Consider the following 27,134-nt stretch of genomic DNA (forward strand, 5'->3'; position numbering starts at 1 on the left):
GCCATCCCTCCAGCCCCAAGACTTTTTTTTTTTTAATTTCTTTAAATTTATTTTGAGAGAGCAAGAAAGAGGAAGAGGGAATAGGAACATCAGGGCCTTCATCCACTGCAAAAAAATCCTCCAGACACATGTGCCACCCTGTGCATCTGGCTTATGTGAATCCTGGGGAATGAAACCTAGGTCCTTCAGCTTTGCAGGCAAGCATGTTAATCACTAAGCAATCTTTCCCGCCTTCCAAAACTTTTTCTTTTTTTTTTTTACTGACAACTTCTGTAATTATAGACAATAACCCACTCCCACCACTTTCCTCTTTGCAACCCCACTCTCCATAATTAAGTTCTCCACCTGTTTCTTTTAATGTCATCATCTTTTCCTTCTATTATGATGGTCTTGTGTAGGTAGTGTCAGGCACTGTGAGATCATGGATATCCAGGTCATTTTGTGTCTGGAGGAGCACGTTGTAAGGAGTCCTACCCTTCCTTTGGCTCTTACATTCTTCCCACCACCTCTTCCACAATGGACTCGGAGCCTTGGAAGGTGTGATAGAGATGTTTCAATGCTGAGCACTCCTCCATCACTCCATGGTGCCTTCTGAGTCATTGCAGAGGTCACCACCATCTGAAGAGAAACTTCTCTAACCCAAAAGTGAGAGTAGCATTAATATATGGGTATGAACATTAAAAGAAGTGCTTACTAGGCAGTTTGATGAGCATAACATATACATTTATCCAGACACCAGCAGATGTTATTCCCCTAGAGCTCATGACTACCCATCACAGGTTTTCAGTATCAGGCATGAACTCCCCCCGCCCCATGGAGCAGCCTTCCATTCCAATTAGCCAGCAGGTGGTTTCCCCTACAACAGACATGCCACTATGGAACCCTTTGGCTCATTTGACCTGGCTGGCCAAATTCAAGGCTTGCAGTGTCCACAGTTGATTTCTCTCTCCCCCATTGAACAGCACGCTTTTTCCAGCTTTCTGTCAGCTGGTCTACAAGGATGAGGTTTTCAGCTCAGCTCCAGCAAGATTTCTCAGTAACCTTGCAGCCCAGCTATGTGGAGTCTTCAGCAATATGGTCTTTCCCTCTATTCCTGGTGGGAAACCAAGAGCCTTGGCAATGGCCTGTAATATTTTGGGGGTGTCAGGGACCTTCCTGTGCAACAACTCACTGGAAGGTATCTCATTCCTGGCACTGAAAATTTTCTAATAACAATCCATGGCTTCTAGTTGTTCCATCGTCCAATAAAGTAAGTTTCCATATGACTTATTCATACCCTCTTAGATTCTGATTAACCCTCCTCCCACCTTTCCTTTACTCAATCTCTTCCCCTGACCTCACTTAGGCCTTTTCACCCCCATTAATCTGTTCTTCTACACACACACACACACACACACACACATATTGATATATATATATATATATCTATATATCATCCTATTAAGTCCCTGCTCCCTTTCTACCTTACTGACCTCTGCTACTGAGTTTTATTCCATCTCACATAGAAGTCTAATCATTTGTAGCTAGTATCCACATATGACAGAGAACATGTGATGTTTGGCTTTCTGTGCCTGTGTTACCTAAGTATAGTCTTTTCCAAATCTATCCATTTTCCTGCAAATTCCATAATTTCCTTTTTCTTTACTGCTGAGTAGAATTCCATTGTATAAATGTCTCCAAGACATTTTTTTTTTTTTTTGGCCTCCAAGACTTTTTAAGATGCAGACTAGATATATATTTATTTAATAAGTTTTCCCCTGTTCTGGTTGAAATTAAGATCTTTTTGCAGTGTTCTGTTATGACTCACCATAGTATGCTCAGTAGGCATTTCATGTATTTATTTTCTAAATCTGAGGCTTCTTACCTTTCTGTTTTGTTTTTGAGGTAGAGTCTCACTATAGCTCAGGCTGATCTGGAATTCACTATGTAGTCTCAAGTTGGCCTTGAATTCACAGCAATCTTCCTACCTCAGCCTCCCAAGCGCTGAGATGAAAAGCATATACCACCATGCCTGGCTTTCTAACCTGTTAAACCTGGAAAAAATTTTTAATCATTTGACCATCAAATGTTGCTTTTCTCCTGAAGCTTAAACTCACATTTATGTATTTTTTAATTTGTAATTTGTTATTATGAGACTACCAATGAGAATGGGTGCACCAGGGCCTGAGCCACTGCAAATGAACCCCAGATGCATGTGACACTGTGTCCATCTGGCTTACGTGGGTTCTGGAGAATGGAACCTGGGTCCTTAGGCTTCACAGGCAAGTGCCTTAATCACTAAGCCATCTCTCAAGACCTCCACTCACCTTTGTATCAGAATTTTTACTTCTGTAAAGTCTGGTACCTTCCCTTTTGCTTGTGAAGCTTTCTTCTAAGCAAATTCCTAAGCAAATATTCTATTACTGAGCTATATCCCCAGCCCCTGAGGAAATTGCTAATAGAAATGATAATCTCAGTTCTCTTGGGTTTAAATACAGTTGAACTGATCCACTCAAACTTTTTTTGCGGAGGGGGGGTGCTGTGCTACTGTGTTAGGAATTTTGGGTTTTAGCATGCTAGACAAGCACTGGGCCACATCTCCCTTTGAATGCAAGTCTGAAGAATGGATATAGCATTTCAGTTTATGAATATAACTTCTAGGGGTGGATACTGGTAGCAGTTACACAGCATTATGTACATAATACCACTGAATGGCACACAAACTGGTTAAAAGGGTTAATATGTACATTCTAACACAAAATATCTGTTTTAATATAATATATACCATGGGCAGGCTTGCTTTCTCCTATTCCATTCCTATCCTCACACATATTCCATAGATATTACTTGGTATCCTTTCAGTGTGTATTTGCAATGTAAAATCTTTTTAAAAATATATTTTATGTGGTACATTTATACAATGGGAGTTCTATCCAGCAGCTAAGAAAAATGAAACTATGAAATCTGCAGGGAAATAGATGGATCTGAAAAATATTATACTAAGTGAGAGGTAACCCAGGCCCAGAAAGCCAAATGTTGCATGTTCTCTCATATGTGTATCCTAGCTACAAATGTTTAAGACTTTTATGGGACTTGGGGTAAAAATCAGTAGCAGAGGCCAGTAAGCTAGAAAGGGACTATAAGGGAGGGAGGAGAGGAAAGGACTTAAGGGGATACTATTATATATATGTAAGTAGATGAACAGATTCCTGGGGGTGGAATGGCCTAAGTAAGGTCAGGGGAAGATACTGAGTAAAGGAAAGGTGAGGGGAGGGTTAATAAAAGTTTAAGAACAATGATTGAGATGGGGAGGTAATATGATGGAGAATGGAAAGTCAAAGGGGAAAGTGTGGGGGGGGGGAGGGTATTACCATAGGATTTTTTTCATAATCATGGAAAATGTTAATAAAAATTAAATTAAAAAAAAGTTTAAGAGTATGAACAAGCCACGCAAAAACCTATTTTTCTGGACAATGATACACCCAGAAGCCATAGATGGTTACTAAAAAAAATTTAGTGCCAGGGATGGGATACTTTCTAGTGAGTTGTTGGCCAGGGAGGTCCCTGGCATCCCTAAAACATTAAAGTCCATTGCCAAGGCTCTTGATTTCCCACCAGGAATAGAGGGTAAAACCCTGCTGCTGAAGACTCCACATACTTGGGCTGCAAGGTTGGTTACTGAGAAATTAAGCTGCAGCTGAGATGAAAACCTTGTCCTTGTAGACCAGCTGACCAAAAGCTGGAAAAAGCTAAACTGCATGCAGCCCTATGGGACAGAGAGGTCATCAGGGGAGAAAAACAACAGTGGACATTGCAAACCTTAAGTTTCACCAACCAGGCTAAATGGCCTAATGGGTACAGTAGTGGCACGTCTGTTATGGGGGAAAGCAACTGCTAACTGGACTGGAGGCCTGCTCCACAAAAGGGAATATGGTACTGAAAACCTATGATGGGGTTGGTTCTGAGCCCTAGCGGTATAGCACCTGATGGTGTTTGGCTAAATGTATATATTATGTTCACCAACCTGCCGAGTAAGACTTCCCTTAATGTTTATACCCATATATTAATGCTACTCTCACTTTTGGATTAGAGAAGCTTGTTTTCAGATGGTGGTGACTTCTAGGATGACTCAGAAGGCACCACAGTGCTAAGAAGTGACAGAGGAGTGTTCAACACTGAAACATCTCTATCACACCCTCCAATGCTCAGAGTAGATTGAGAAAGAGGCGGCAGAAAGAATGTAAGAACCAAAGGAAGGGTGGGACTGTTTACAATGCAGTCCTTTAGATACAAAAGGGCCTGGATATCCATGACCTCACAGTGCCTGGTACTACCTACACAGGACCCTCGTAAGAAAAAAAGATGACATCAAAATAAAAGAGAATAATTGAGAAGGGGAGGGAATATGATGGAGAGTGGATTTGTGAAGGGGAAAGTGGGCTAGGGTAGGGCATTGTCATGGTTTATTGTCTATATCTATAAAAGTTGTCAATAAAAGTTTAAATTTTTTCTCAAATAATAAATTTAAAAAATTACTTGTTCATTTGCGGGAGAGAGAATGGGCATGTCAGGACCTCAAGCTACTGCAAATGAAATCCAGATGCTTGCACTACCTTGTGCATCTTGATTTATGTGGGTACTGGGGAATTGAACCTAGGTCCTTTGCCTTGCAAGCAAGTGCCTTATCTGCTAAGCAATCTCTCCAGCCTAAGAAAGTTCTTTGACATTTAAGTTCTTTAAAATACTTTGATCCTTCATTAATAGTTTTCATTGGAGTGGCTAGTTTTTATTTCCAGATCTTTTCTTTTTAAAATCTGCATTTCAATGCTATTTTTCCTCTTAGTGTTTTTAACATTCTCATAAGCCATCTGAAGGTTTAAGTTCTTAGGAGACTAATTTTCCTTTGCTCTTTTGTCCCCCAGTGCACTTTTGTGGTAGGCAGACTATTCCCATATGGTTTATAATTTGGGGGTGAGCTCATTTCTAATAGGGCTAAATTTATACAGCCTCAAAACATAAATTATAAGGCCATACTCTCCATAAAGTATTTTCTTCTTCCAAATATCTGAGGCAGAGCTGGTCTAAGAAGGGTCTTAATGCTAATTTATATGTTTATGTGTCACTAGCCCATATAAGTAGCATAAACTTAACAACTAAATGCATGTGAAGACTAGTTTCTTTTAAAAACCCCAGGACCATCCTTTTCTCTTCTTATCTAATGTCCATGCCCAAACAGATACTCCAGATGCATGTGCCACCTTGTGCACCTGGCTATACATGGGTACTGGGTAAATGAACCCAGGTCCTTAGGCTTTGCAGGCAAGTGCCTTAACCATTAAACCATCTCTTATGCACATTTTCTACCATTATATGAAAAACCCTTCTGTGTGTGAAAACATTTTATTAACCTACTGAGACAGAGTAAGATGGTAAAGATACAAATTTAGGCAAATTAGTGTGAATCTTTTTTTAAAAAATACTTTATTGAATGGAATTTCAAAGGGGAAAGTGTAGGGGAGCGAGGAAGGGAATTACCATGGGATATTTTTTTATAATCATGGAAAATGCTAATAAAAATTTAAAAAAAAAACTTTATTTATTTGACAGAGAGAGAGGGAGAGAGAAAGAGAGAAAGTGAGAGAGAGAGAATGGGCACGCCAGGGCCTCCAGCCACTGCAAAAGAACTCCAGACACGTGCACCCCCTTGTGCATCTGGCTAATGTGGGTCCTGGGGAATAGAACCATGGTCCTATGGCTTTGCAGGCAAACATGCCTTAACCGCTAAGCCATCTCTCCAGCCCTAGTGTGAATCTTAACAGCACTATAGTCACCAGCATAGTTTTTAAATTTTTTTGTTAGCTTTTATTTATTTGAGTGACAGAGAGAGAGAAAGAGAGGGAGGGAGAGAGAGAGAATGGGTGCACCAGGGCTTCCAGCCACTGCAAACGAACTCCAGACGCATGCGCTCCCTTGTGCATCTGGCCAATGTGGGTCCTGGGGAATCGAGCCTCGAACTGGTGTCCTTAGGCTTCACAGCCAAGTACTTAACCCTAAGTCATCTCTCCAGCCCACCACCAGCATAGTTTTTATCTCCATCCATTCCCTCTTCTGTAAAACGGAGATAATGCTAATGAGAGTATATGAATAAAAGATATAAGATGCTTGCTCCAGTGCCTAGAACAGATAAAGCACTGAACAAGTTCACTCTGTAGGAGTGTCTACAAAATGAAACAATACTTGTCCAGAGGACGGCAAGTGCACCACATTCTTACTTTCAAAAAGTTGTCAGGCTGCAAATGAAGGCAAATTTTCCTATTATTTCTGACTACAACTAATTGTGAACACAACAGAAATGGTACGGCACTTGCCTAGTGCATGTACAATCCTGGTTTTGAGCCCCAGCACTAAAGAAAAAAGTGAAAATTTGAAAAATTAATAAAATAAAAAGAAAGTCACAGGAAATAAGGTGGTGCTGTGAAGGGTAAATCAATCTGTAAGAGTGAACACTGGAAACAGTATTTTTGATGTAAAATTTTTGCTACTAGGACTATGCCAAAACAAAACAAGCAGGATCACTGTGCCACTCACTATACATATTCAAAAGTAGAAACTGAAAGACTATTTATAAAAACAAAAAGAATGAGCCGGGCGTGGTGGCGCATGCCTTTAATCCAAGCACTCGGAAGGCAGAGGTAGGAGGATCACTGTGAGTTTGAGGCCACCCTGAGACTACATAGTGAATTCCAGGAGAGCCTGAGCTAGAGTGAAACCCTACCTCAAAAAAAAACAGAAAAAAAATATTCCCGTACTGGGGAAAGTTATAATAATGAATCCACGGAAAAAACTATTTGGACAATAGATCTATGGTAATAATTGAAAATTCTCAGTGACAACTATATAAAAGGAAAAGATGAAAGGAGAACACCAAACACAAATAAAGATATAAACTATGTAAGTAGGTAAAGGACACAAACAATGGTGTTCTTAGCAAATTAAAATGGAATAGGTTGGGCATGGTGGGACAACCTTAATCCCAGCACTAGAGAGGCAGAGGCAGGAGGATCTCTGTGAGCTGAGGACAGCCTGAGACTACATAGTGAATTCCAGGTCAGCCTGGGCTAGAGTGAGACCCTACCTTGAAAAACAAAAACAACAAAAAAATTTATATCCCAATGCATTTTCTCAGAAAGGCCTTTTTATTTTCCTCTTTTTCAACATAGATGACCATCCCAAGGTGAACCCAAATGCTAAAGTAATAATCAAAGATGGTTATGTTGGTACATACCTATAATTCTAGCACCTAGGCAGTAGAGGCAGGAACTTGTAAGAAAAAAAAGTCACAAAAGAGCCAGAATTAAATTTTATTTCACATTGACAGAAACCATGAAAAACATTTACATTTTCCCACATTGTAGCACAAGTCAACAGAATATTTCTTGCTATAAATAAGAACTTAATGATTTGCATAATTGAAATACGTTTATGTTCTTCAAGGTAAAGCAAAATGATATATTAAATGATTGTTTAAAAATTTAAAAATTAGACAAACATATGGCTTCATTATTAATATCCTATCTAGTCCATTATTAAATAATTTCCATTATCAGTTAGCACCCATTTATAAAGATGCATTCTTAACATTGTTTTGGTAAGTTGAAATACAGCAGGAAAATTAACACAGTTCAAAAATATCAACTGTGCATTTCTGCTACATATTAAATTGTGTAATAAGTATTATATTAAGGTTCTGATCTTTTTTTGTTTTGTTTTGTTTTGAGGCAGGGTCTCGCTCCAGCTTAGGCTAGCCCAGAATTTGCTATGTATTCTCAGGATGGTTGGGAACTCATAGCGATCCTCCTACCTCTGCCTTCTGAGTGCCGTGATTAAAGGCGTGCATCACAACACCCGGTTATGATTAATCTTTATTACCCATAAGTTTGTTTTAAATACTTCTAGCAGTAATCTGGACACTGACAACTGAAAAATCAATTAATTGCTATTTTATATCTGCACAAGACAACTTATCTTAAAAAAAATCATTTGTCTAAAGTGAAAATTTTAAATTAATTTTCCTAACAGAAAAAAATAAAGCAAAAATTTCTAATAGATTATTCTTCTACAATAAGTTGGCTTGAAATATCTTAAGTTTAAACTACAATATAGGTAGACCTAATCATTTTAGAAATTCATAGTATTTCTAAACATACCAGAACATGATCTAACCTTTCAGTTGTTTATAGAAAATAAAATTAATTATTATTATTACCTGTCTTGGAGATTCTAATAACTATAGAGGTCTGAATTTGGACTGAAGTGCAGTTATTTGAAATACATAAAGTAATGTTTGGTTTCTTTTAAAGTGTACTTAGATTTTAAATACCATATGTTTGTGATTGAGATACCATTGTGTTTGTGTCAAGTTATAGTATATACTGGCAGATTTCTATGGTAGGGAAACAGTATTTGATCTGCTATAGAAAATCTAGAAAGTAACATTTTTTTTTAAATGACAAGAGTATTAAATAGAAATATCAGAGAAAAGGAAAGCCTAGTCCGCCAATAAAAGGACTATTACTTGAAGAAAATATTACTCTTTTTTGACATTGAAAAGCATTATACCTAGTATAAAGAATAATGTCATGGCATCTAACTCTTATGTATTACAATCCTTACATACATATGAATGCATATACAAAAATACAGATACTGCATAGTGACTAAGCAACTGTGGTCTAACTCATAGTCTAGGCCACAGCATGAACAAGTCATTTATATCTGAACCACTTACGGTCTGAATAGATGTTCTTTAAGCATACTAGTAATTTTCAAATGATGAACTCTGATTACAGTATTCTGCTGAATTACATTGGGAAAAGGAAGCTAGCTGCTTCACCTACTTTAATACTAGTATGTTCTGGATATACAAATAAATGTATAGAAACTTAAAGATCATAAGTTTCCCATGAGGGGATATCATCTAGTCTGTATCATTGGCATGTAATTGCAAAACATTTTAACACTGCAAACATTAGGGAGTTTAAAGATCAGAAATGGGAAAAGGTGTATATTCTAGGCTAGTACAATGATGCTGGTGTAATCTACACAAGGCCTCTTAGTGACGTCAATCAATTGGAGGTAGGAGTTTATCAATGAAATGCTTGACATCCATCATTTCCTGTTTGAAAAAAGTGATTTAATAAGCAGGTATATTAAGTCAGAAATAACATCCCCATGAAAATACCAGTAACAAAATCCATGCAGTGCAAGGTAAAATGGGAGCACATTTTTACAACAATAAAAAGGCATAAAAGGGGCTGGAGGGATGGCTTAGCAGTTAAGGTGTTTGCCTGCAAAACCAAAGGACTCAGGTTTGATTCTCCAGGACCCAAGTTAGCCAGATGTACATGGGGGCACAAGCATCTGAACTTTGTTTTCAGTGGCTAGAGGCCCTGGTGCACCCATTCTCTCTCTCTCTCCTTTCTCTCTCTGCCTCTTTCTCTCTGTGTCTGTCACTTTCAAATAAAAAAATAAAAGGAAAACTTATAAAAAATTAAATAAAAATTTTAAAAAAGGCATAAAAGAAAAATGAAACCAGGCGTGGTGGCACATGCTTTTAATCCCAGCACTTGGGAGGCAGAGGTAGGAGGATCACCCTGAGTTCAAGGACACTCTGAGACTACATAGTGAATTCCAGATCAGTCTGGACTAGAGTGAAACCCTACCTCAAAAAACAAAACAAAAAAATGAAGCTCCATTAAAAATTTCTTTCCTTCCTTGCCATTTTTTAAAACTTAAGTTAGTTAATTTATTTGAAAAGATAAAGAGGCAGAGAGAGAAAAAGAGAGAGAGAAAGAGAGAGAGAGAGAGAGAGAGAGAGAGAGAGAGAGAGAGAGAGAGAGAGAACATGAGCATTCCAGGGCCTTTAGCCACTGCAAACAAACTCCAAATACATGTACCACCTTGTGCAACTGGCTTATGTGGGTCCTGGGGAATTGAACCTGGTCCTTAGGCTTTGCAGGCAAACACCTTTATCATTAAGCCATCTCTCCAGCCCATTTAAAAAAAATATTTTATCTTTTTATTTACTTTTTATGAGAGAGGAAGAGAATATAGGTACACCAGGGACTCTAGCCACTACAAACTCACTCTAGATGCATATGCCACTATGTGCATCTGGCTTATGTGGGTACTGGGAAATTGAAGCTGGGTCCTTAGGCTTTGTAGTCAAGTGCCTTAACTACTAAGCTACCTCTCTAGCCTCCTACCATTATTACTAGGCACTAAAATAAAAGCATATTATCTAGTTCCATGACAGTGGTCTGAGCTTTCTGACAAACAAAAGTCAACAAAATATGGAAACATCAGGAAGTTCTAAAGTGACAGTAAAAGGAGTTTCATTAAGTCTACAATTACTGAAAAACTAAGCCTCAGTTTAAAAAAAAAAAAAGCCTACCTTGCTGGGTTATCATGGCACACACCTTTAAACCCAGTATTTGGATTACCATGAGTATGAGGCCAGCCTAAACTAGATAGCATGAGACCCTACCTGGAAAAAAACAAAAAGTAAAATAAAAACTCTTCATCAAAAGAGCATAAATTATTGTACCTTTCATAAAGAACCATTTAAAAGAAGCATTAAAAAAAAACGCCAGTTGTGGTGATACAAACTTTAGTGCCAGCACTCAAAAGTCTAAAACTCAGAAGGCTGGGGTAGGAGGATCATCACGAGTTTGAGGGGACAGCCAGACTTGGGGTATAATGTGAGTTTCAGGCCAGTCTGGGGTGGAGTGAGACCCTGCCTCAAAACTAATATGCAAATAAAGAGAGAGTATGTACTTAAAATAGGCCTTGACAAATATGAACATGAATAAAAGAAACCTGTGTAGATGTACCAAGGATTTACTACAGAACAAAATTTTTCCTGTCTGGGCTAGTTTTCTTACCACCCTTCAACCCATTTTCTTTCTTTCTTTTTTTCTTTCTTTCTTTATTTAATTTTTATTAACATTTCCCATGATTATAAAAAAAATCCCATGGTAATACCCCCCCCCCACTTTCCCCTTTGACCTTCCATTCTCCATCATATTCCATTTTCTATTAGTACTTGGTTTCACCAGTCCACAAAGGAACTATACAGAGAACATTTGACCTAATAGTCCCTCAGAAAATAGCATGGTGGGCTGGAGAGATGGCTTAGCTATTAAGGCATTTGCCAGCAAAGCTGAAGGACACAGGTTCAATTCCCCAGTACCCACATAAAGTCAGATGCACCAGGAGGCACACTGTGTCTGGAGTTTGTTTGCAGTGGCTAGAGGCCCTGATGCACCCATTCTCGATTTTTCCCTCAAATAAACTTAAAAAATTAATAAAGAAAGAGCATAGAATGAAAGTGTTCTACCTTACGATACTATTAAACCCTAACAAATTCCTGTGATATCACGTCTCCTGTCTTACCACTCATTCTGGTAACTCATGAGCTAAGGCTGAACTTCTAATCCTCTTGTCTCCCCCTCCCAAGTCCTGGGATTCATGGCATGTACCATGCCAAGTTTATGCAGTGCTAGGGACCACACCCAGGACTTTGTGCATTCTAGGCAATACCAACTGAACTGTCTCCAGTCCAATACGAAGATTTCCCCCAAGGCCCTAGCTAAACTAGAAAATTTGTTTTTTCCTGTTCTAGAGGCCCTTTACCTGCATACTTGTAATCTAGTTCCTATCTGTCAAATTCTTGCTTTTTCATCATGATTTCAGTGCTTCCTAAACTTTATCCCAATATTATCCATTTGTCAGTATATTTTTCCAAACCTTCTAATACAATACACATCACATTTAGCTTTTTCTATAGTTACTTGGATAAACATTTTCCCCTATTAAATTAAAATGACACATTTACTATTATTATTTGAGGTAGGGTCTCGCTCTAGCCCAGGCTGAACCTGGAATTCATTATGTAGTCTCAGAGTGGCCTTGAACTCATGGCAATCTTCCCAAGAGCTGGGATTAAAGGTGTACGCTACCATGTCCAGCTTTTATTCATCTTTGAATTATGTGAACTGCTTTTACAGGCAATCACATCTTAAATTTAATTGAATAAAATGTTATTGAAAAATTAACGAACCTGATTCAATTATTCAATTTACTCCTCAAACAGTCGCATGTTATTTATGTTGAAAATATTCCATGGAACAAGCTGAAGTGTGCTGCTTCCAGATACCTACCTGTTGACACGAACTGTGCATCATGCCTTCATAGATTTTGAAGGTTATATTATCTGGGTTTACCAATGTTTTTAGTTTTTCAACAGTCAGAGAACCAAACATTAGGGGAACTAAAGGGTCACTGTCTCCATGACACTGAAGAATAGATATTTCTTTGTTGATGCCACTGATAGGACCCTGAAAAAGAAAATTAATGTTATTTATTCAAATATATAAAGCATATATGCATAGATACACACAATGAATAAGCTAATATATTTGAGATTATATTTGGATAAACAAAATTTCTTCCACTTCTATACTCCCCTAATACTCCTTTATGTAAACTTCAATGGGAAACATGATTACTTTACCTTATATACATGCATTCCTAATGATCAGTTTCTTGAAGCCAATATTTTAACTCATCTTGCATTTTCTTTCTTTCTTTCTTTTTTATTTATTTATTTATTTTTGTTTTTTTGAGGTAAGGTTTCACTTTAGTCCAGGCTAAGCTGGACTTCGCTATGTAATTGCAGGATAGCCTCGAATTCATGGCGATCCTCCTACCTCTGCCTCCCAAGTGGTGGGCTTAAAGGTGTGCACCATCATGCCCAACTCATCCTTATATTTTCATATGAACAATAGTCAATAACTATTAACACATTAGGTAGGCCATGCTCTCCTTACCTTTTAACTTGAGAGAATTAATAAATAATACCTGTTACATGTAATACACTGAAGAACTACTAAACAGTGCAAAGACAGACCGCAAGTTTTGCAAATAAATTTGGATCTGAGCATGTACACAGATAATCCTAGCACTTGGGAGGCTAAAGCAGGAGAATCACGGGTTTGCGGCTAGTTTGGGCTACATAGCAAAACCTGTACCAAAAGGAAAAAGAAAATAATTGGGGGACAGAGGGTATAGAGGTAGTGTGTTTGTCTAGTATATGTTCAAGGCCCTGGGTTTGAGACCCAGCACTTAAAAAGAAACTGAAAATACTTTCCACATCTCCCGTGTGTACTACTTACTACTTCACTGTTGACTATCTAGGGGTTATATCCAATGATAATGATACATCCAATGACTAATAATCCAATAGTATCCAATGACTTTTTGTTGTCAAATGACCATATTAAACACTGTGGTGGTTTGATTCAGGTGTCCCCCATAAACTTAGGAGTTCTGAATGCTAGGTTCCCAGCTGAAAGTCCTACAGAGACTGGGAATAGAAGGAACATATCTCAACATAATAAAAGCTATTTATGACAAGCCTACGGCTAACATATTACTAAATGGAGATAAACTTGAAGCTTCTCCACTAATATGAGGAACCAGACAAGGGTGTCCACTGTCCTCATTTTTATTTAATATAGTACTGGAAGTCTTAGCCATAGCAGTAAGGCAAGAGACACACATAAAAGGGATAAAATTGGAAATGAAGAGGTCATCATTACTGCAAATGACATGATTCTGTACATAAAGGACTCTACAGACTCTACCAGGAAACTGTTACAGCTGATAAAATACCTATAGCCATGTAGCAGGATATAAAATAAACAAATAGAAATCAGTAGCCTTCCTACATGCTAACAACAAACACACAGAGGATGAAATCAGAGAATCACTCCCATTCACAATTGCATCAAAAAATATAAATAAAGTACCTTGGAATAACCTAGCTAAGGAAGTGAAGGGTCTCTACAATGTAAACTTTAAAAAACTCAAGCAAGAAATTGCAGAAGACACTATGAAATGGAAAAACATCCCTTGTTCTTGGATTGGAAGAATCAATATTGTGAAAATGGCAAACTTAACATAGGCAATCTACACATTTAATGCAATCCCCATCAAAATTCCAATGGCATTATTCACAGAAATAGGAAAAACAATCCAAAAATTCGTTTGGAAGCACAAAACAGACATGTACATCAATGGAACAGAATAGAGGACTCAGATGTAAGCCTGGGTAGCTCTAGCCAACTGATATTAGACAAAAATGCCCAAAATACTCATTGGAGAAAGACAGCCTCTTCAGCAAATTGTGCTGGGAAAACTGGATATATATCTGTACAAGGATGAAAATAGATCCTTCTCTCTCTCTCCATGCATAAGAATTAAGTCCAAATGGATGAAATACCTTAATAGCAGACCTGAAACTGAAACTGCTAGAGGAGAAAGTAGGAGAAACCCTTCAACATATTGGTCTTGGCAAATACTTTCTGAATATAACACCAACTGCTCAGGCAACAGCGCCACAGTTTAACCACTAGGACCTCATGAAATTACAAAGCTTTTGTATGGCAAAGGACACTGAATAAAGCAAAGAGGCAACCTACAGAATGGGAGAAAATCTTTACCAGCTATACATCTGATAAGAGGATTAGTATCTAGGATATACAAAGAACTCAAAAAATTAAATAATAAGAAATCAAACAACCCAATTAAAAAATGGACTATGCATAGCCACAAGGCAAGAGACACACATAAAAGGGATACAAATCAGAAAGGAGGAGATCAAGTTATTATTTCCAGATGACATGATTCTATATATAAAGGACCCTAAAGACTCTACTAGCAAACTGTTAAAGCTGATAAAAACCTACAGCCTTGTAGCAGGATACAAAATAAATACACAGAAATCAGTAGCCTTCATATATGCTAACAACAAATACACAGAGGATGAAATCAGACAAACACTCCCATTCACAATTGCATCCAAAAAAATAAAGTACCTTGGAATAAACCTAACCAAGGAAGTAAAGAATCTCTACAATGAGAACTTTAAAACTCTCAAGCGAGAAATTGCAGAAGACACTCGGAAGTGGAAAAACATCCCTTGTTCCTGGATTGGAAGAATCAATACTGTGAAAATGGCAATCTTACCAAAAGCAACCTATACATTTAATGCAATCCCCATCAAAATTCCAAAGGCATTCTTCACGGAAATAGAAAAAAAAAATCCAAAAATTCATTTGGAACCACAAAAATCCTCAAATATCTAAAATAATACTGAGCAACAAAAATAAGGCTGGTATCACCATACCCGATTTTAACCTATACTACAGAGCCATAGTAACAAAAACAGCATGGTACTGGCAGAAAAGCAGATATGTAGATCAATGGAACAGAATAGAGGACCCAGATGTAAGTCCAGGTAGCTATAGCCACCTGATATTCGATAAAAATGCCAAAAATACTCATTGGAGAAAAGACAGCCTCTTCAGCAAATGGTGTTGGGAAACTGGATATGTATCTGTAGAAGGATGAAAATAGATCCTTCTCTCTGTCCATGCACAATAATTAAGTCCAAATGGATTAAAGACCTTAACATCAGACCTGAAACTGAAACTGCTAGAGGAAAAAGTAGGGGGAACTCTTCAACATATTGGTCGTGGCAAAGACTTTCTGAATACAACCCCAATTGCTCAGGCAGTAAAACCACAGATTAACCACTGGGACCTCATGAAATTACAAAGATTTTGCACTGCAAAGGACACAGTGAATAAAGCAAAGAGGCAACCTACCGAATGAGAAAAAATCTTCGTCAGCTATATATCTGATAGAGGATTAATATCTAGCATATACAAAGAACTAAAAAAGTTAAATAATAAGAAATCAAACCAGCCAATCAAAAAATGGGCTATGGAGCTAAATAGAGAGTTCTCAAAGGAAGAAATACGAATGGCATATAAGCATCTAAAAAAAATTTCTACGTCACTAGTCATCAGGGAAATGCAGATTAAAACTACATTGAGATTCCATCTCACTCCTGTCAGATTAGCTACCATCATGAAAACAAATGATCATAAATGGTGGCTTTCTACATTGTTGGTGGGAATGCAATCTGGTCCAGCCATTGTGAAAATCAGGGTGGAGGTTCCTAAAACAGCTAAAGATTGATCTACCATATGAACCAGCTATAGCACTCCTAGGCATATATCCTAAGGACTCATATCATTTCCTAGAAGTACGTGCTCAACCATGTTTATTGCTGCTCAATTTATAATAGCTGGGAAATGGAACCAGCCTAGATGTCCCTCAACTGATAAGTGGATAATGAAGCTATCCATGCATAAGAATTATGTCCAAATGGATCAAATACCTTAATATCAGACATCAACACAATGGAGTTCTACACAGCGGTAAAGAAAAATGAAATTATGAAATTTGCAAGAAAATGGATGAATCTGGAAAGGATTATACTAAATGAGGTAACCTGAGTCCAGAAAGCCAAATGTAGCATGTTCTTTATCATATGTGGATCCATAGATGATTGGACTTCTGTTTGAGTAGGAAGTAACCTCAGTAGCAGAGACTAGTAAGCTAGAAAACAGAGATAAAGGGAATAGAAAGGAAGGGAGAGGGTGACTTAATAGGATGATATTGTGTATTTGTAAGTAGAAGAATAGATTAATCAGGGTGAAAAGGCCTAACTGAGATCAGGAGAAGAGACTGAATAAAAGAAAGATTGAGGGAGACTATTCAAAACCTAAGAAGAGATAAATAAATCATATGGAAACCAACTTTTTTGGACAATGGAATACATAGGAGCCATACATTATGACTAGAAAATTTTCAGTACCAGGGATGGGATATCTTCCAGTGAGTTGTTGGCCAGGGAGGTCCCTAATGCCCCCAAAACATTACAGGCCATTGCCGAGGCCCTTGGTCTCCCACCAGGAAGAGACAGTAATACCTATTGCTGAAGATTGCATATCCTTGGGCTGCAAGATCACTGAAAAATCCTGCTGGAACTGAGCTGAAAACCTCCTCCATGTAGACCAGCTAACAGAAAGCTGGAAAAAGCCACACTGCATGCAGCTCAATAGGAGAGAGAAGTCACCAGTGAAGATACTCCACAGTGGATACTCCAAGCCTTATATTTGGCCAAAAAGGCCCAATGAGTCAATGGGTACAATAGTGGCACGTCTGTTTAGGGAAAACCAACTGCCCTCTATTTGACTAGAGGCCTGCTCCATGGGAGGAAATACATCCCTGATACTGAAAACCTACAACAGGGGTAGTCATGAGCCCTAGGGGTGTAACGTCTGCTGCTGTCTGGCTAAATGTGTATATTATGCTCATCAAACTGCCCAGTAAGCATGTCTCTTAATGTTCATACTCATATATTAATGCTACTCTCATTTTTCATTATAGAACTTTCTCTTTTCAGATGGCAGTGACCATGAAATGACTCAGAAGGCATCACAATGCTGAGAATAAGTGTCAGAGGAGTTCTCAGCACTGCAATATCTCTATCACACCTTCCAAGGCTCAGGGTCCATTGTGGAAGAGGTGGTAGAAAGAACGTAAGAGCTGAAGGAAGAGTCGGACTTCTTACAACATGTTCCTCCAGACACAAAATGGCTTCGGTATCCACGACCACACAGTGCCTGACACTACCTACACATGACCATCATAATAGGAGGAAAAGATGATGATATCAACATAAGAGAGAGACTGATTGAGAAGGGAAGGGGATATGATGGATAGTGGAGTTTCAAAGGGGAAAGTGGAGGGAGGGAAGGAATTACCATGGGATATTGTTTATAATCATGGAAATTGTTAATTATTAAAAAAAAAAACCAAAAATAGATAAATAATAAAAAAAGGAAAATCTAAAAATAGCATATGTATGTATGTATGTATGTATATATATATATATATATATATATATATATATATATATATATATACACATACACACACATACATACATACACATATATAATCTCCATCCTAAAATGTATGTGTGAATATATCAAATCTTTAAATAAAAGATCTACAACAATAAGGTTTCTTAATCCATTCTATGTAACCCATAGTAAAGAAACTGCTGCTTTGGACATATCACAAAAGTCTACAGAAATAGTTTTAAAATGGGATGACTGATATAAACCATGGACTCTGGATAATATGTGTCAGTACAGGTTCACCAACTGTAACAAAGGTACCACTGTGATGTGAAATGGACATAGTAAGGAAGATTGGTGGGGGGGGACGACAGGTAGGGTGCATAGGATATCTATACCTTCTAATCAATTTTGCCATAAACCCAAAATTCCCTAAACCAAGACAAAGCTCATTAGTTCTATAATGTCATTTACGTATATGTAGCAGGTTACCTGTGCAAAGGAAGATCGAAGTGGAAGCCAACAACTGAGTGCAGTGATGCCTGCCAGTTTCTGTTGTGTTGTGAGAGCAGTGTACAGAGATAATGCTCCTCCCTGGAAAGAAATAAACTTGTTATTAGAGCACTAGTCTGCCAACACACAAGAAACTTCTTCACATTACTTATGTGCATTAAAAAACAAACAAACAAACAACTAACTGGAGCCAGGCATGATGGCACACACCTTTAATCCCAGCACTTGGGAGGCAGAAGTAGGATCACCATGAGCGTAAGGCCACCTTGAAACTCCATATTGAATTCCAGGTAAGCCTGGGCTACAGCGAGACTCTACCTCAAAAAGAAAAATAAATAAATAAAATAAAATAAAATCCTAACAAACTGGGAGCTGAGGAGACGGCTCAGCAGATAAGAGTGCTTGCTGTGCAAACAGGAAGACCTAAGTTCAATCCCCATCACTTACACACAAAGCTGGGCAGGGCTATGCATGCCTGCAACCTCAGTGCTTAGGTAGACAGAAAAAGGGGAGCTCAAGGTTCAGTGATAGACACTGTCTCATGGAAATAAAGGTAGAAGAGCAATAAAGGCCACCCAACATCTTCCACTGGCTGGTACACATATCTGCATCCACATGTGCATACACCACATGCACATATACAACACACACAAAACAAAGAAAGGGTTGGAGAAATGGCTTAGTGGTTAAGGCATTTGCCTGCAAAGCCAACAGACCCAGGTTCAATTTCCCAGTACCCACATAAGCCAGATGCACAAGGTGGCGCATGCATCTGGAGTTCGTTTGCAGTAGCTTGAAGCCTGGCATGCCCATTCTTGCTCTATCTGCCTCTTCATCTCACACTTTCTTCCTTGCTCTTAAATAAATAAATAAATAAAATATACTTAGAAAAACCTTTTGTAGGTAACATTATGTCAAATAATGTAAGAGTGAAAATATGTGATCTACCCCAAAAAGAACATACCAATGACTAGATCAACTATGTCTTAAGAATATTCTTTATTCACAGATCTCATCTTCTCTGAAAAAGCTTAGACATAAATCCAATGTAGTCTTAAACTAGATTTAAGTTAATTCTTCCAAACAGGAATTCAAGGCAATAAAAAACATATTCTAGAGTATTCTGAGCACTTTAGAGTATTAGCCCACCTAGCTCAAAACAACGGAGTCCTAGGAACTTCATCTTTGTCAGCCAGATGTCAACATTCTGACCAGGCTTAAAATTACTGCATACTATATCACATGGGAGCATGAGTCTTTCTCCTTCCAGACATGCATGCTCTTTTTTCCAGGACTGTGGAATTCAGATTCAGTGACTTTTGGGCAATCTCTGTATAGCTAGTACTCCACTATATAAACTTAAAGCTGTAAGCTGGAAAAGCTGAGATGACTAGCATTTGATGGACAGACAAGGGGGGGGGGGAATGAAGATGAAGAGGAAAGTCCTAATGGTTTTATTCCTGAACCCTTGCTAAATTTTCATTCAGTTTCTTTAATAGGAAAATGCTACCAACTTAAAATTGACTTCTTAAAATATTAGAATTCTTTCTGATTTCTATACATGCATCTTTAAGTCAAGCATTAATTTTTGTTCTTATGCTTGTGTCAGAATCTACATTCTACTATTTCAAACACATCAGGAACACCTTTCTTTTCAGTAATACCTTTGTATGATATTATATTAACCACATATCTTTTTCTTGAATTTTACTATCTAAATGATTACAGAAACTAACATTTCCCATAGGTACTAAGGAGACTTATAGAATTTACAAGGAAACCAGTGAAAAGCTAAACTAAAGATATAAGATCACTAGAGTAGAGATGTAAGCAAGTGCCTTTAGCCACGGAGCCATCTACTCAGCCTGTAAGTAGAGGGGCAGCATACTGGGGGGTGAAATGGTCTAAATGGGGTCATGGAAGAGGATGAAGGAGATAAGAAGGTGGGAGGACTAATCAAAATTAATGATGCTGGGGCTGGAGAGATGGCTCAGCAATTAAGGCACTTTGCCTGCAAAGGCTAAGGACCCAGGTTTGATTCCCCAAGACCCACCTAAAGCCAGATAAATAAGGTAGCACATACATCTGAAGTTCATCTATAGTGGCTAGAGGCCCTGGCATACCCATTCCCCCTCCCTCCCTCCCTCCCTCCCCCCCCCCCTCTCTCTCTCTCTCTCTCATAAGTGAATAAAATATTATTTAAAAAAGTAAAGATGTTATAAGCAAGCCACCTGGAACATGTAAACCTAGTTCACTAGGTGAAATGCAAACATACATACGTACATGTTCAAAAAGAGAGTTTGAACAGAAGTGTCATGTGGAGGTGGATAATGTACCCACGAGCCACAAAATGTTACAAGAAAATTTTACTGTGACAGGTGAAATACCTTCCAGCAAGTTGCTGGTCAGGAGGCTCCTAATGTCCCCAAATATTATCATCTGTTGCCAAAGGTCTTGGTAGCTCATCAGAACTAGATAGTAAGACCCTATTGCTAAAGACACCACATACTTGGGCTCCAAGTCACTAAAAAACAAAGCTGAACAGAACTGGAAGCCTCCTCCCTGATGAATAGCTGTCAGGATTCTGGAAAGAGCTATGCAAACTGTTAGGTAGGAAAGGCATCAACAGGCTAGAAGATAGTCCACCACAACTAAGGTTATAAATACCTTTGCAAGGGGCGGGCATGCTCTCTGATCACTTGGGAACTTCCAGCTCTGGGTGAGTTTTTCCCTCAGCTGGTCCTGGGCTGGCCCAGCCATGAGGGTCTCAGCCTAGGCCCTAGCCAAGGCCTAGTCCTTACTGTCCACATGGGTTCTTTATCCAGCTTTCCACATGACAGGAGCTCTGTGAACTTTCTTTTCTCTTTTCTTTCCACGCTTTTTTTTTTTTAACCTGATCCGTATTTGGTCACATGGACTCCTGGGCTACACGTGGCCCACATGGGCTTTTGGACTCCAACTGATGTACTTCTCTTCTCCCCACTTTATCTCCTCTTACCTCCCAGCCTTTCCACACTTCTTTGTAAAATCTGAATAAAATGTGAAAAAAGAAAAGTCATCAACAGTCTTAACCAGCAGTGGATCCAGCCAGGTTAAATACCACTAAGTGGTATAATGGTGGCATGTCTATTATGGGTGAAACCAATTTTTCTCTGACTGGACTTAAGGCCCACTCCACTGATGAGAATTTGTGCCTGGTACTGAAAACCTAATCAAAAGCCTATGGCTGGGGAAGTCATAAGGTGACCCTCCCTCTGTTGTCTGTTTAAACGAATATATTATGATTACCAAACTGCCTGCTAAATTCTTAGGTTCATAGTATATGAACAAATGCTACTCTCACTTTTGGTTAAAGTTTGTCTTTTCAGAGAGCAGTGAACACTGGGAAGACTCAACTCACCCAAGTACTGAGAAGAAATGGCAATGGTGTGTTCAACATTACGGGAGACATCTCTACCACTCCATCCAAGGCTCAGAGACTATTGATGAAGAGGTGGCAGAAAGTAAGAGCCAAAAGAAGGGGAAGGAGTGCTTTGTAGTACTGTCTTCCAAAAACAAAGTGGCCAATGTTAGCTATATAAGACATGTATCACAGGAGGAGGAAAATGTTGATATCAAAATAGAAGAGAAACTAGTTGGAAAGAAGGGATTCAGTACAGGGGAATATGGGAAGTAGAGAAAGGAAGGTTGTGGGAGGGGAATATGATTTTGCCTATATGTATGGAGATTGTCAATAAAAAGTTTTAAAATAAAGATGTAAGGTCAATGTGGGGGATAAAGCTCAGTAATAAAGGGCTTGCCTAGTTTGTGCAAGGACTTAGGTGCAATCCCAGAACCATAAAATAAACAAGAGTGGGGAAAAAAACCCTACAACCTACAAATGTGAGCTCTAGATCTGCTGGGGCTAGTGAGACCCTACCTCAAAAAAAAAAAAAAAAAAAAAAAAAGAATGAATAGTGTTCATTTAAGCCTAAGGACCCAGGTTCAATTCCTCAGAACCCATGTAAGCTAAATGCACAAGGTGGTACATGTGTCTAGAGTTGGTTTATAGTGGCTGGAGGCCCTGATGCATCCATTCTCTATCTGCCTCTTCCTCTCTTTCTCTCTCAAATAAATAAGTAAAAATAAAGTTATAAAAAAATACATGCATACCTATTTACCTACTTAAGTAAATTTTTGTTGATTTTCCCCCTAGGAATCCCTCCCAGTTGGGCAAAGTACTCCACTTAGGTTGAGAGCTTTTTTGCTTTCCCTGTCTTAATTTTATGCTCTTAAAATAAACATTTTATAATTTACTCTTTTTTGTATCTGTGTTTGTCAATTCCTTGCAAATCTCAGACAAGAATTCAAGATACACCCACTGGCTTGAAAGTTTCTAAGTTAATCCAGGACCCAGAAGAGCTTCATAGGCGCTGAACCACACAACATATTTGGAGGTTTGATCAAGTTGGGGGGGGGGTAAGTTTCCAAGCTCTCATACTTGTAACCCCCATCACCTGCTCCCTAAAGTCACTCTGCTGGGAAAGGCTGAATGAATCCCCAGGGCACCTGACCATGGGAATGTTAATTCTAAACTGACCTAGTTTCCATTCACTCTGTTCCAATTCTTCAAGGTTATCTGTCACCTATAGTTCACCAGCTTAAAACAAAACCAAATGCTTGTAAGGTCTCTCTTTTTAAACTGCCTTCCATCACTGACTTCTCTTTATCTCCACTTTCTCTCAATGCCAGCCACCCATTGGGTAGTCTGCCTCAAGGGAACTAAGTTTACAATCCCATGAAAGGGAATTCACTAAGGGTGTACCTTCCCCCACCTCTGACACCCCAATGGGACCATATCCCCCATGTCTCACATACGTCTGCCATAGTGTGCATATATGGGATGCCATCACACCAGAGGATTATTTCTCTGTGTGGTGGTTTGAATCAGTTATTCCCTATAAAAATCTGTGTTTTTCCGGGCGTGGTGGCGCAGACCTTTAATTCCAGCACTTGGGAGGCAGAAGTAGGAGGATTGCCATGAGTTCGAGGCCACCCTGAGACTCCATAGTGAATTCCAGGTCAGCCTGGGCTAGAGTGAGACCCTACCTCAAACCCCCCCCCCCAAAAAAAAAGAAAGAAAAGAAAAAAAATCTGTGTTTTGAATGCTTGCTCCCTACCTGATGGCAATTTGGGAGGTGGAGCCTTGCTGAGGGAAGTACACGGCTAGAGATGGGTTTATTATCCCTGAATTTGCCAGTGTTAGTCTACTCACTCTCTACTGCTGTTTCCACCTGATTTTGGCAGAGGCAACATCCATCCTCTGCTCATACCATGCTGACCCCTGCCATCATGGAGCTTTCCCTCAAGACTATAAACCAAATAAACTTTCCTCCCATCAGCTGCTTTTGGTCAGGTGTTTTATCTCAGCAACATGAAGGTAACTCCAACACCCTGGGACACTCAATTATTGCCTTGCATGAAGAGTACCTATGACAGACTAAAGAGAAAGTAAACTGGTGATGGTGGAGGGGGGGCAAAGTGAAGAGAACTTGATAGTACAGCTCTTATGGGGTCACTAGCCAAGATCCTAGTGCTTTTTGGTGATCTGATATTTTTTTTCTTTTACTACTGATAACACTTACAGGTTCTGGAGGAGGACTTATTAAAATTGGCAATGGTTAGGAAACAGAAAATAAAATATCAGACTTCTGGGTAAGATGGCAGTAGAGGAGCCATGCCAAACCAGCCTACGGAGGGTTTTAAGCAAAAACCACAGCAAAATGTGCTCTTCTTTTGAAAAGTGAAGGAAGATAGGTTATTCTTAGACACAGCAGAAAAGCAGGAAAGACCAAGATCCACCAGAAAGGAGGAAAATGGCCAGAATCCTACTGAGGTGCTTGTGGCTAGCCTGCTGATCCTTGGTGGAAGCAGCAAAGACCAAACAAGGGGATTTTCCAACCTCATCAACCTCCTTGGAAAGTCAAGAAATCTGAAGAAAAGACAGCTGAGATCAACTAAGGAGCTACTGAAAGAGATACAGGTGGGACTGTGTGGTGGTTTGATTCAGGTATCCCCAAAAACTTAGGTGTTCTGAATGCTAGGTTCCCAGCTGATGGGAGATTTGGGAATTAATGCCTCCTGGAGGGAGTGTACTGTTGGGGGCCAGCTTATGAGTATTAAAGCCAGTTTCCCCTTGCCAGTGCTGGGCACACCCTCCTGTTGCTGTGGTCCACCTTATATTGGCCAGGGGGTGATGTCCACCCTCTGCTCATGCCATCATTTTCCCCTGCCATCGTGGAGCTTCCCCTTGAGCCTGTAAGCCAAAATAAATCTCTGTTTCCCAGAAGCTCCTCTTGGTTGGGTGATTTCTACCAGCAATGTGAACCTGGACTGCAACAGACTGAGTGAGCAACTCCAGGCTTTCTGAACTCTCCCGTGCTCCAACCATCAGAATGGCAAACCTCTAACATTCAGCCACCAGTGGCAGTGTATCCAGCACAGCTGATCAGAACTCCAGCTCCAAGCACAATATGGAGGGATAGAGGTAGGCACTCTGCATTGGTGAGATTGGAAGCCACCCCAAAAGTTAACAAGGCAGACAGACAAAAAAATAAAATAATAAAAAAATACAGGTATATAGGCCTGCATTGGAAGTGCTAATCTCTCTTTCCATGTCAGAGCAGGTTATGGGTTACATATTCTTGATTGGCATTACCATTTTCAAATAACCTGTATTTGGGAGTTCAATATCATTGCCTTTGATGCTTTCATATTTATAGGGCCTTTGTCTTTTGCTTCTGTCACTATTGGGGGCAGGATCTGATTCAGGTCCAGGCTGACCTGGAACCCAATTCAGAACAGAAATCTCTACCTCCTAGCTGACAGGACTAAGGGTGTAGAGGAAAACACACCCTTTGGGATTTTGGCTTTATAAGACTGTTTTAATACCCACAAGTACACATTCTGTGCTGGATTTTACTGAATATATATATTGCTCAACTGAAGTTTAGAATTTGCCAATAAACTGCACCATCCAGTCCACTAGAATACTTGCTTAGCAAGCAAACTCAACACCTAGGGTTACTTCTGTGGTTGGATTGGGGGACAAGAGCTACACTTTGGCACCTTAAACTCATCCTGAAAGTATATAAAGGTGGATTGCCACATCTAAGAACACTGCAGGTACAAAAAACCCAAGCATCAAATCAATTCAGGATGCAAAAGTTGCTATAACACAAGAAACACAAAGAATTAATATAATCCCACCAAAAATTATAAATCCATCAGAAATGACCACCAATGAGACTGTTTTAAATGAAATGTCTGGCAAAGATTTTAAAAAAATGATTGTATCTTTTTTGTTTGTTTGTTTTTGTTTTTGAGGTAGGGTCTCACTCTAGCTGAGGCTGACCTGGAACTCACTATGTAGTCTCAGGTTGGCCTTGAACTCTCGGCGATCCTCCAACCTCTGTCTCCTGAGTGCTGGAATTAAAGGCGTGTGCCACCATGCATGACTAAAAATGATTATATCTATACTCAAAGAAATCAAAAAAGCAATGAAAGGAATCAAAGAAGAAAACAAACTGCTGAAAGAGAGCACAGGAAACCAGCTTAATGACATAAGGACGTCATTACAAGACATGAGTAAGGAAATAGAAATATTGAAGAAAAACCAGGCTGAAATTCTAGCTCTGAAGAATACATTCAAATAAAAAACTCTGTGCAAAGGCTCACCAGTAGAATGGATGAAGGACAGAATAGAATTTCTAAACTAGAACACCAGGTGGCAGACCTAATACAGTCCAACAAAGAGAAAGACAAGCTAACAGCAAGGTATAAATGGGAATTTCAAGATATCCGGGACACTATGAAAAGATCAAACATAAGAATTCAGGGTATAGTAGGAGAAAAATTTCAATTCAGAGGCTTAGCAGGCATTTTCAACAAAATTACTGAAGAAAAATTTCCCCAAATTGGGAAAGAAATGCCAATGTACAGACAAGAAGCTTTTAGTACACCAGACAGACAAAACCAGGAAAGAACCTCTCCTCGCCATGTTATAATTAAACTACTAACCACGCAAACCAAAGAAAATATATTGAAAGCAGTTATAGAGAAAAAGCAAGTAACCTACATAGGCAAGCCCATCAACATAGCTGCAGATTACTCAAGATAAACTTTAAAAGCCAGAAGGGCTTGGAATGATTCCAAGTTCTGAAAGATAACAACTGTCAACAAAGATTACTTTATCCTGCAAAGCTATCTATCCAAATTGATTGAGAAATAAGGACATTCCACAACAGAAACAGGCTAAAGGAATTTATTACAACTAAACCAGCTCTACAGAAAATACTTGAAGGAATCTTTCACGCTGATGAGAAAGCAAAAATAGCACAGGAGGAAATAGGAAAAATAAACCATACTCAAGTAACAGTTAAAAAAAAAAACTGAGTAGTTGGAAAACAGAAAACACTACAAAATAAGAATGGTGAATATAAATACATACCTGTTAGCCAGGCTTGGTGGCACACACATTTAATCCCAGCACTCAGAAGGCAGAGTTAAGAGGATTGCCATGAGTTTGAAGCCACCCTGAGACTCCGCAGTGAATTCCAGGTTAGCCTGGTCAAGAGTAAAACCCTACGTTGAACAAACAAACAAACAAACAAACAAACAACAACAACAAAAATCCCCTTTCGATAGTAACTCTTAATATCAATGGCCTCAATGCCCCAACAAAGAGACAGGCTTGCAGAATGGATTAAAAGGCAGGATTCTGCCATTTGTTGCCTTCAGGAAACTCATCTGTCAGTAAGAGCT

The 27,134-nt window shown here is 39.0% G+C and overlaps 1 protein-coding gene across 1 annotated transcript in view; it reads right to left on the minus strand.

Annotated features, from left to right (window-relative positions):
• Nucleotides 1–7,326: 7,326 nt before the first annotated feature.
• Lypla1 (lysophospholipase 1) overlaps nt 7,327–27,134 on the minus strand; it is a 76,612-nt gene continuing 56,804 nt past the window's right edge. The window contains exons 7-9 of the mRNA XM_045144582.1: nt 18,312–18,413; nt 12,201–12,377; nt 7,327–9,154 (exon numbers count right to left, since the gene is read on the minus strand). Of these exons, the coding sequence (XP_045000517.1) occupies nt 9,101–9,154; nt 12,201–12,377; nt 18,312–18,413 (333 nt within the window). The 3' untranslated portion in view covers nt 7,327–9,100. The remainder of the gene's footprint in view (nt 9,155–12,200; nt 12,378–18,311; nt 18,414–27,134) is intronic.

Source organism: Jaculus jaculus, chromosome 2, assembly GCF_020740685.1.
Source record: "Jaculus jaculus isolate mJacJac1 chromosome 2, mJacJac1.mat.Y.cur, whole genome shotgun sequence".
Taxonomy (NCBI): domain Eukaryota; kingdom Metazoa; phylum Chordata; class Mammalia; order Rodentia; family Dipodidae; genus Jaculus; species Jaculus jaculus.